This window comes from Dissoconium aciculare (genome assembly GCF_010015565.1).
Source record: "Dissoconium aciculare CBS 342.82 unplaced genomic scaffold K489scaffold_2, whole genome shotgun sequence".
In the NCBI taxonomy this organism is placed as follows: Eukaryota; Fungi; Ascomycota; class Dothideomycetes; order Mycosphaerellales; family Dissoconiaceae; genus Dissoconium; species Dissoconium aciculare.
The window spans coordinates 1591839-1602477 of NW_022984952.1; the positions used below are offsets into that span (position 1 = coordinate 1591839).

A 10639-nucleotide genomic window follows, 5' to 3' on the forward strand; every position below is an offset into this window, starting at 1 on the left:
ATAGAGACCAAGGAGAATCGTGGTTTCATTATTTTCTCAACCAGTGAAGGCGAGCAAATCTAGCCGAGTAAAAGCCAAAAACACCTGATATCCGAGAAAATTCCCTCGCATCTAGTAAAGACGCTTAGGTGGCGACATGGTAGCCTTGATGGTCAGGCTACCAACGTTCTGCCAGCCCTTCTTCAACAGAGACACCAAGTAGTTGATGGACAACATGATGTTTCCGATGAGCTCGTCCTCAGTCATCTCCACGTTTCCAACAGCAACACCCATGCACAACACCTTCTTCAGCTGGAATTTGATGGTGGACTTGACCTCGGTGATTTTGGCGGAAAGGTCGTCGGAGTGAGATACGGGAGTAGGGAATTTACCGGCTGGATTCAGAGTCAGTAAAAGAATATCTGGAGGGTTCACACTCATTCGGGACTCACCCTTGGAGAGACCGGGGCCCAGGAGACGAGGGATCTGCTTGATGAGGGCATCGGAAGCGATGAAAGCATCGTACTTGCGCGCGAGCTTCTTGATCAGCTTCTTGTTTTTGTTGAGCTTCTTGAGATCGTCTGCGGACATGGCGTCGACACCTCCGTGCTTGGCACGGTCGATATCGTGCTGGTCACCAAGAATGCTGCGACTTCGTTTAGTCTCCTGTCATTGTGCGAGTTGTTGCGACGTTGAGCCTTACCAGATGGCCATGTTCGGGCGAGGAACCTTGGGAAGCTTGATGGTGCCAGAGAAACGCTTGTCACGCTGCGGGTCATAGTTCTTGAGGCCGATCTGGAGTTCGACGGTCTCGAGGAAGTTGCGCTTCTTCTCCTCGGTGGAGTATTTGAGAAGCTCCTGTACGTTAGTACGCACACCAGCGACCGTAATCTTCGACATGATTGTGATGGTCTTCCAATACTATCTGTGGGACAATATTGGTGCGGCTAAGCGTAGTTGTTGATCTATGAAGGTGAGGCGCCGACCGTCCGTGAAGATGCGGATTGTGCGGGCGCCAAGACTTCGAGGGTCCCGCTGCTCATGCGGTTGCGCGGAATTTAAGCCGCCCATGGGCAGGGCTCCAGGCTGAACTGTCTCATCACCGCGCTCCATGTTACGAACAGTCACCACATGGGCAGATCAAGGTAGGATATGCGATAATTTGCCAGCCGTACGGACGCGACATTGCGCAATGACAATCTCGCATCAATACATCCTAAACATGGAAGGTCCGAAAAATTGGCGATCAGTAGGGTCGAATCATCGCACCGCCATGATCTTATCTCCTAGTCACATCGGTCTCGCAGGATCACGACGGCGGACAAGGGCCATGTGACAACGTCCCTCGCTCTGATGTCTTACTCTGCCGCACCACATGAGTTCCTTCAAAGTAACGGCGGAGCACGCTCTCACGTCATGTCGACGATCTTCACTCCCTCGTTAAAGCTTTTTTATACAAGTCTTCAGGAATTACCGTGCTGGCCAACAGTCAAATGTGCATCGATCTAGAGATCCCGGAAATCACGATGTTCTAGCAAGATTAGTACACAGCAATATGTGAGGTGGTACTCGAGTAGAGTTGCCCATGCTAGCTTCCGTCGTGATACCTTCTCATAGTAGGGGACGCGTGCACCAGACAAGTAAGCATGATGACCTGACCTGGCTCCATGGCCCGTATGATTCATCTGCTCTCGTGCGCATCCTCCATCACATCAGGAATAAGCTGGTCAGGATTAACCAAAACCAAACGAGGCGCCGAGATGGCTTTTCTCAACTATTGGACAAACTCTCCGTGGACATGGACATCTCCACCAGTGATCGCGTCAGTTTTGCTGGCGAAAAGGAAACAAGCCACTCTCATGAAAACAACAAATCTAAGGCTGCTGCCACCTACGACCTTGATAATCCAGCGGTTCTTGCTAAAAGTCTACATGAAATCAAGGCTGGCAATATCAGTAACTTTGTCGTCGACTTCAACGACGAATCAGCCATTGTCCAGTTCAACTTGGAAGCGAAAGACTACAACGATGTGGTTACGGCGGATCGTGCCGATGCTCCGAACACTCGTTGGATCAATATTTGGTATCCTTATCAGCAACGTGGAACTCTGGAAGTGTTGGCGCAGCGTTATGATTTCTCACCTCGGCTACTCGCGTTGATGTTCTCAAATCCTGTACAAGAACGACGTGGAGATGCTTGCCCATCATCGGCCGACCGTTCCAGTAGATGGAAATGGCGCAACCGTGAGGATAGATCGGCCGAAGATAAACTGGAAGCAGGTATGGATGAGCTTGCCGATCAAGCATCTATCTGCAGTGCTGGGAGTCTAGGTGAAAGCAATATCTACTGGCTCTTGAGTGATCTATGGCACTATTCATCCGTGGACTTTGGCAGGAGTTATGTGTGCGTCGGCTACAATACTATCTATGGTACCAAGCATGCAGGAGGCGAGGAGGGATCTGGGCCACTACCTCACTGTACTCGCGTGTGGACGTGGCTTTTATTGTGCGAAGACAGCACCGTCATCACAATCAATGAGGACCCGTTCCCTGGAGTCGAGGGTGAGTTGTCGATATTGCAGCAGCGACTTCTGATCGAAACACGACGAAATGTCCTCAACGTCTTCAGATCCCTCTCCAAAACCGACGAGATGCCATTGATGACCAGAAACCCATTAACTGTACTACCGATTCGCACCCGCATTGGAGATACACCTGAAGAGACTGCACATCGTGAGGCCGACGCACCAGGTCTGCTATTCTATTATCTCTTCGAGAATTGGCAGAAAAGCTATTCTCTGGTGACACGAAAAGAGAGCCGGTACGATGTGGAGCTACAACGAATTAGACAAGAAATGTTCCAGCGCCCGGAGCTGGGTCAGGTCGATCGTCTCGACAGTATTGGAAAGGAACTAGGCGTGTTGCGTCGGCATTATGAGAGCTACAACCGCATCATTCTGCGCCTTCTCGAACCAGTCAAAATCACTGGGGCCTCACTTGCCAACTCTCGTGTCGCTGGTCAGCTGGTAGAACGGGCCTCGTTTGAAACCGTCAGACCTGCTGCCATCGTGCCTGGAGAGAGTTCGCTTGGGGTGGCGCTGAGCGCCGCTGCTCGAGTGAGATTCAAGAGATTAAAAGACATGATTGATCTTTACGCGTTGAGTGAGGTTGAAGAATACATCAAACAGAAAGACTCGCTAGTCGCCATGGTAAAGCCCAAACCCGGTATTGCCAGAGTGAATGCAATCATTGCTGACGACTTTTGCCAGAACTTCAGTCTCATCGCGATCAAACAATCGACTGACGTCGAGCGTCTTACCCGCGTCACCCTCCTGCTCACAAAAGCCACCTGTCTATTCCTACCAGTCAGTTTCCTGACGGGCTATTTCGACATCACTCTGTCAGGGACCGAATACACCGTCGCTCAGTTCTGGATAGCATTTACTGTCGTGCTCGTCTTGAGTGTATTGGCATTGTTTGCATTTGGAGCATTCAGTGAAAGCATGCAGACGGCCGAAGTCTGGCGTGGTGTGCGCAGAGGTTTCAGACGCCTCATGAAGAAAATCGACTAAATAGTACGCTGAGATCATGGATGGCTCGAATCGACTTGGAATTCCTCCTACAATGTATATCCAACAATGTAGAAGATCCAGGGAGTAAATTATCCACCAAGATTGACACATGTGGTGGTCCCCTGTTCGTTGACTGTGCCTCTTTCAGTTCCGACTCCGAGCTCACAAGGTCGGCGCAGCTTCGTGAGGTCAAGACGACTCGCGAGAATGGATGTATCATCCAGTCCACACAGCTTCCATTACGGACAAGGCGCTTCCCGCTGGTTTGCTCACATTTCTAAAGTGAAAGCGCGGATCCGCCATCTCTAACAAATCTTGCCACTCCTGCAAGTCACGTTCCTTGCCATTGAACAATTGGAGCATAGTCAAGTCCGCCGAGCTGTATCTTTCCGTCAGCAATCGTCCAAATCGTCGGTTTTAAAAAGGTCCCGCATAGTGCACAAACTCCCAAACGTACCGCATTTTCTCCTCTCGCCACCTCGATGGAACGGCACTACCAAATGATGATCGAACATCCTCATTGATCACGATACGCGCACCTGGCTTCAGCGCTGGGGTCAATGCGCGCAGGATGCGCACGCAATGCTTGTCCGACCAATTATGCAGAATCCACCGCAGAAGATAGATGTCCGCAACCACGGTCTGCGGTTCGAAGAAATCGTGAGCCATGAATGTGACGCGATCACTCAACTGAGAGCTGTTAATGCCGCCTGACGTTGCCTGCTGGATGACCGGCTCGAGATCTTGGACAATTATTTTTAATTGTGGGAACTTTGCAGTCAGATGTCACGAAATTGTGCCTTGTGAGCCACCGATCTAGTCCGTTACCGTCAACCTCGATTTCGTGTGGACCAACCGAGATTTAAACCACTTTTTGTCGTACTCACATCAACGACGGTGCTCGATCCTAATGCCGCCCAATCATAGCTCGAAGATAAATGATCGACAGCGAAGAGAGGGCTCCGAGCATGGAGCGACATGGCATGTGCGAAGCGCTGGCCGCGTTCTGGGTCATCGTTCAGGACTTCATACATGGCGCGCTCGGTGGAGTTGGCCAAGGCAAACCCCTATATACGCCGACAAAGAGGCCCATTAGTCACCTCTCTCTCAGCAAGCTCCAACACGCGCTTTCCAGGGTAGATGGATACGACCATGCAACCAAAAGACTTCCTTACCGTCTGACTCGGCTCATCGCTATGCGGCCATCTTTCCAACGCATCGAGCTCATTCGCCGCCGCCTTCCAATTCTCGTCCAGATTGAACCGCATCCAGTGACTCAGCATCGGCTCCTCGACCAGCCGCCGAGAAACCGCGGTATGCACGACGCCGGTCCCATCAGGTGTTTCGCGGAAGACGTTTTTCATCATGGCCTGGCGGAGGAGACGGCGAGCGACGGATACCGGCACCGCGGGCTTGTCTGCTTTGCCGGTGGTTGTGGCTTGTGCGAGGTCTTCGTACGTCGCGCTGCCGTGGATGGGCACTCGAGCGGCGAGGTTGTACCGTGCGACGAAGTGGAGGCCGAGGAGGTCATTGGACTAGGAGGAACATTCTTAACTTTCTTTGTCGCGAGAATGGAAGGGTCAACATGGGGGAAGCAGAATACCAAGAAGCTCAGCAGATAATCCTTCGGTCCCAGGATCAGATTTCGTAAGCGTTGCGTTGCAACTATGACGGCGAGTCGCGCCGCCTCGATGTCAACCGCTTCAGTCGATATGAGCGAGGCTGGCGGCCCATCGAGATCGAATGATGGGAATGCGAGATGGTTGTGTGCGAGATATGCGGCAACTTTCTCCGTCTCGCTCGCAATCAATTTTGCGAGTACAAGGATGTCCTCGGTGTTGCGGACGTCGAGATCCGGAGTCGCTGTCATGCTTGAGAATGGTGTATCGAGCTTGATGTAAGTAGAATCAGTTCAAGATGAGGAGCTGCACATTCTCTTTATCAGTCTCTTGAGACATGGATCATTGCCCTTTCGAGGTATTGCAGCCTGCAGGCAGATGCATGGTACCATGTATAATAATATAAAAACTGTTGGCCATGATCGCTCGGCTCCCCATCCGACCGTCATGATTCCATGGTCTACTGTATGCATGCACGTCGTGCGGAGGAGCCGCGCCTCGCTACCTTTCCTGAATTGATGATCAAGCGATCTTATCCACACACACACTTTGGGTTTGATACACAAAAATGTTGTCATACATGATGTACAATATGTGTGAATGTTCAATGCATGTAAATTTCTTTTCTTGCTCTGCCCGACAGCACTTACACCACACTCGCGGAATTGACACGACACCAAAGCGGCGGTTTCTGCCAGACAGTGAAAACCTGATTCTGAGCGAGCCAGTCCCGCGAATCCTCCGTCACCGTCAGATCGAAGAACGTGTACGCCGTCGCCAGGAACAGACGCATCTCGTGCCAAGCCAGATTTTTCCCGACGCAATTACGCGGTCCGACGTGGAAGGGCTCCACAGCATCGAGATTATCGTCTGTATATTTGGGGTCGCCGAGCCAGCGTTCCGGCCGAAATTCGTTCGGTTCGGCGAAGTGCTCGGGGCTGCGGTAGGTGCTGTAGTGCGGGATACTACAGACTACGTTGCCCGGGATGTACTGGCCATCGACCTGTGCGCCTTCCGCCGGGGTGCGTCGGGGCAACGCGATAGGAACGGGTGGATACATCCGAAGACCCTCTTGGATGACGGCGTTGAGATACTTCAGTCGGCCGAGTTTGCTGAAGGACAAATCTTCAAAGGTCGAGAACGTGGATCGCAGCTCTTCTTGGAGTTGTTTCGTGTAGTTGGGGTTGCAGAGTAAGAAAAAGGTAATTGCACTGAGAGCAGACGCAGTTGTCTCGGTGCCAGCGACCATGAAGAAGAATGCTAAACCCTGGTGCTCTGCCCGGTCCAGAGCCTGCTCGCCGATGCCCTTTGCGATGATTTGACTCCAGAGGTCCGGACGGGCTGGCGGGTTGTTCAGGCGCTTTTCAAGACGCTCATTGGTGAACTCGAGGGTCTTTCCGACCTCACGTCGGGCCTCGGGCATCTTCATCACGACATTATCGATGAAATACCACAAAGAGTCATGCAAGTCTTTGACGCCACGTACATACGAGGACTGTTTGATTCCCTTGAAGATATTCGTGACCCATTCTGATTCGTTTCCGTCCGCGAGCATCCCAAGGTCCTCGTTGAACGCGAGATCACCCATGACGTCTGTGCATGCGGTCAATTTCTATCCGAGGTGTTTATTGTACAATTGTACTGACCAAATGTGCCGCAGTTGTACAACTTCACCATGTCGATGGAATCATGACCTGCCTGCATCCCATCGAGCCGTCGCTTGAAGTTCCTAGCCCAATGGAGCAGTCGATGCTCCACATCATGGAGGCTCCTGTCAGCAAACGCATGAGAAACTACTCTGCGAAGCTTGGAATGTTCTGCATCATCGGCATTAGCCAGAAACGAGTTTGGTCGCTCGAGAAGCTGTCCGCCATAGAATCTAGGGCATTTCGGAAAGTTTGACGTTCCCGACTTTTTAAAACCAAGCACGTCTTTCCAAACTGTTGCGCCACCAACAAATGATAGCTCGTTGGGCGCTACTCGAACGACCTTTCCGTACTTCTTGTGCAAAGTCACATAGTCCTCATGTTCCCGGCCGCGAAAGATAGATACAGCCTGAGGAATGGAGGACATGGCACGCAGCTTTGGGCCTGCGAACTTCGAAAGCGGTCCGAAGTATGCATCGTACACAGCAGGTGCCACGGTGCTGCCAATGAGTACAACGAAGGTGCCGATAATCAAGCTTGAAAGGCTCAACTCGGCGATGGACGACCAAATTTGTGTTGTCACAGAAAATGCCATGTCGAATATCGCCAACAAGCTGTATGTTGAACCCAAACAAATCGGTCGGTGGGATGGGTGGGAATTGTCTGCTAGGTACCTGACCTTTTTATACCAGGACGGAGCTGTATGGTGATGCGTTTATGCAGCAGCCTTGGGAAATGCATCGTTTATCGTATAACCGTATAGTCGGGAAGTTCCGCTCGGTACGAAGGGCCATGTAGCGTGCATTCGCGTCAGTTTTGATCCAGACTCCTGCCAGTTGCGTCCTATGGCATTGTCGATGAGTTCAGGACCCTCCTCCCATCCAGTAAACAGCATGCGGATCCGGAGATGCTGTGGCCGCCCTAACGGAGCACGCGGGCCCTGGACATGTCTGCGGAAACTCGCATCTGGATAGACCTGTGGGCGATTAGTCTTCGATGTCCACCGGAGATTGAAGCAGACAATACTGGAGCGAGCGCCAACAGAGGATGCGGCTTCCTGAAAATTGTCGCGGTATCTCGATTTCTCGGATGTCATTTTTGAAGCAATTCTCTTCATGATTGACTTGTCCTTGAGCTCGTCGCTGGAAACCATTCTTTGTCCTGCATGCGCTTGTCGTCGATCGGGGTCTGTGGAGAACTTGGATAATGCCTCGAATGATGTTGGCTGTATTCCGGGTTCACTTCGTGTTCTACGTGCACATCTCGCTTCACAAGGATCCGCTTTGGGTTCGCAATAAGTTCTGGCGATGTCGCGCCTCCTGCTTTGTGTTCCGCGCGCACGTCCCGCATAAGGTAATGGATCCCGCCGGGCCCAGTCCCGGTGCCGTCCAAGTCCAGGCCGCAGAGCGGATCGTGAAGTAGCTTGGTGCGGAGTTGAGGGTCGGTCCAGCTAGGGTGTAGGCCCATGGGCTGATGCCGACTGGACCTGTGTGCGGCGGGAGGAGTCGGCACATTGTGTCTGCGTCGGAAGAAGCGGAAGAGATGCGGCACAACAGTTGGCCAGCAAGCGCAGACAATGGCCGTGATTTGCTCTGCGCTAGACAATATCAAATAGTTCACGATGGTGACTAGCGATTCATGAGTATCAGTTCGTGCGAATTGGGTCTCCCATCGATGGTCGTGTTTTGAAGGCCGGACTTACAAGTTGCGTCGTTGCCTTCTTGCAGGGATACTAGGCGGCCAAGAGATACAACACTGGCACTGCAGTGGATGATTGTCAGTATGCGATCGCCTCAAGGTTCAGGGATGGCAAGCGGCTCGACTCACATGATGCCGAACCCAAAGACGACGGCAAGACCGATCTTGTTTCCCATCGTGATCTGAAGCGTGGCTATGCTGATCGCAGGCAGAAGCAGCAACGCGACATCCGAAACAATATTAAGAGAAAGCGTGGCGTATATGACACTCCTCGAGGCTGGGGAGCAGTAGCCCAAGTCTTCGTTTGGCACCGGGGATCCTGCGAGAATGTACATTCGCATCCAGTACCAGTTGATCGGAGAGCATTGGAATATGTTGAAAAATATGGCGATCAAAAAAAGAGCGATGACAAACAGCAGGTTTCCCCACCATGTCACCTTCAGCCATTTTTGGTTGACGATAAAGATGCGACGGTACAAGAATAGCAGTGCAATCTTGACACTCGCGAGGCAGGCCGCTTGGAGGTTGTTCGAAACATAGATCAACTGCGACCACGTGGGGATATAAGCATGTGTTTGTGCCGTTGAGCACGATGTCTCGGTCGGGCCATTCCGTCCGAGGAATTCTGCCTCGGGTTGAGTTTGAACAGACACGCACCTCATATATCCGTACCAGACTTTCCCCACGGATGGCAGAATCATCTTCAGCAATGACTCGGTAATCGTGTAGACCAAGACCTTTGGTCGTGGCTATTGAGAACATCAGTCAACATGTCGGGCAGTGCGGGCGGCAGTTTGAGATGTTCCACCAACTCACCTAGAATGTTGAGAACGATGCCAACATTAGCCAAGATCTATGTGATCAAATATTAGCTGAAGCACAATTTCTTGATGACCGAATTGCCGCAATGAGTAGTCGTGATCGGAGAGCAGCGAGACGTGTGTGTGTAACAATGTGCTGCGGTGGAGGCGGCGAAAGGCATACCAAGGCGAAGGCGAGGAAGGCATCTTCCAGCAACAGGACATGGAGTCGTTCAAGCTGACAATAGATGCGCGCGACAAAGGTGCTGTTACCCAGGACGAGGAAGACTCCCATGGAGATGTACAAGGCGAGTCGCTTGCTCTCGCCATAACTGGCCCACTGAGCAGGCGTCAGTTGCGGTGGCCCGTTGCTGTTCATCCTTCCCGTGCGCGTTGTGTGGCGTGTGAACCGCCAAAGCCGTGTAACCCCTTCTGTTCCACCATGCGACCCAAGTGAATGACACTGTCTCAGATGAGCATCATCAACGGTATAGTTACAGCAGCATGGTGAAGAACAGTAGATGCGGTATGATGGGAGGAGTGTCGTGTAATAGACAATTGATACTGTAGCGACATGGACAGTAGTAATAAGAAACGATCGACGTCGGGAACGGGGTTTGGGGCGAACAGTCGGTCGTGTGTGTGGGACGCGCAATTCTTCGACAGAAAGTCTAAAAATCGCCCATTGATCAACACGGCGGCCGAAGTCCGAAAGAGATTCTATACAGCGTCTAGTTCATCGACTACTGCTTCAATGGACTGGGGGGAGGCTAACTAGCGCTTCTTGCTTTCCAAGGTTGTTGGCGACGATACGATGGACAGGCACACAGGGCCTGCAAAGTGATGAGCGAACGCGACAGCAGCAGGTAGGTATACTGTATCCAACTGCATGAAGGAACAATGCAGGCCGGGGTGTGTGTATGTACACCTGGGCAGTTACCACAATACAGTATCTGCGGAAGTGGGTGTGTTCCGGGCGGGTGTGTGTGTGGATTCTGGTATGTGCTTCGTGTGGTGGTTTGGTGTGGTCGTCACAGTGGTGGTGGTGGTGGACAATTCCGTGCATCTTTGGCTTCCAACCTTTCAAGGTTGGACGCCCGGGCGGTTTGGAAAGTTGCGCGTGCCTCTCCCACCAGCTCCCCCTCCCGCTCAGGATTTCATGATGATTAGCCCTACAACGGGCGGAAGGAAGTCGAGGGAAGGCACCTAGGCAGCCAAAGTGGGGAGCCAGCCAGTCCTGAAGTGGAGAGAAGACAAAGCCCCATGGTGCTTGTCACCACCCGTGCGCGTGCCTTTCTCTCAACTGTATCACCATCCTCAGCCGCA

General features: G+C 52.1%; 5 protein-coding genes across 5 annotated transcripts; 1 reads left to right on the plus strand and 4 right to left on the minus strand.

Moving 5' to 3' along the window:
* Positions 1-22: 22 nt before the first annotated feature.
* Positions 23-1138, minus strand: K489DRAFT_332318 (ribosomal protein L1). Its single transcript, XM_033602159.1, has 3 exons — positions 683-1138; positions 432-625; positions 23-374 (listed from the first exon to the last, which is right to left on the minus strand). Exons 1-3 carry the CDS (start codon positions 877-879, stop codon positions 112-114), a joined length of 654 nt encoding a protein of 217 aa, XP_033463434.1. The 5' UTR covers positions 880-1138; the 3' UTR covers positions 23-111.
* Positions 1139-1777: 639 nt separating this feature from the next.
* On the plus strand, positions 1778-3550 carry K489DRAFT_313649 (uncharacterized protein; the record flags this gene model as incomplete). The annotated part of the gene is made up of 2 exons (XM_033600955.1): positions 1778-3187; positions 3248-3550. 2 exons carry the CDS (start codon positions 1778-1780, stop codon positions 3548-3550), a joined length of 1713 nt encoding a protein of 570 aa, XP_033463435.1.
* A 216-nt stretch (positions 3551-3766) lies between these two features.
* K489DRAFT_386749 (S-adenosyl-L-methionine-dependent methyltransferase) lies at positions 3767-5420 on the minus strand (the record flags this gene model as incomplete). Its single annotated transcript, XM_033606255.1, has 5 exons — positions 3767-3929; positions 4008-4321; positions 4438-4556; positions 4734-5085; positions 5154-5420. 5 exons carry the CDS (start codon positions 5418-5420, stop codon positions 3767-3769), a joined length of 1215 nt encoding a protein of 404 aa, XP_033463436.1.
* Positions 5421-5815: 395 nt separating this feature from the next.
* On the minus strand, positions 5816-7410 carry K489DRAFT_312149 (cytochrome P450; the record flags this gene model as incomplete). Its single annotated transcript, XM_033600839.1, has 2 exons — positions 5816-6762; positions 6816-7410. The coding sequence occupies 2 exons, from the start codon at positions 7408-7410 to the stop codon at positions 5816-5818; spliced, it is 1542 nt and encodes a 513-aa protein (XP_033463437.1).
* A 1132-nt stretch (positions 7411-8542) lies between these two features.
* On the minus strand, positions 8543-9878 carry K489DRAFT_114845 (uncharacterized protein). Its single transcript, XM_033598922.1, has 4 exons — positions 9498-9878; positions 9330-9366; positions 9171-9262; positions 8543-9058 (listed from the first exon to the last, which is right to left on the minus strand). The coding sequence occupies exons 1-4, from the start codon at positions 9690-9692 to the stop codon at positions 8639-8641; spliced, it is 744 nt and encodes a 247-aa protein (XP_033463438.1). The 5' UTR covers positions 9693-9878; the 3' UTR covers positions 8543-8638.
* Positions 9879-10639: the final 761 nt, after the last annotated feature.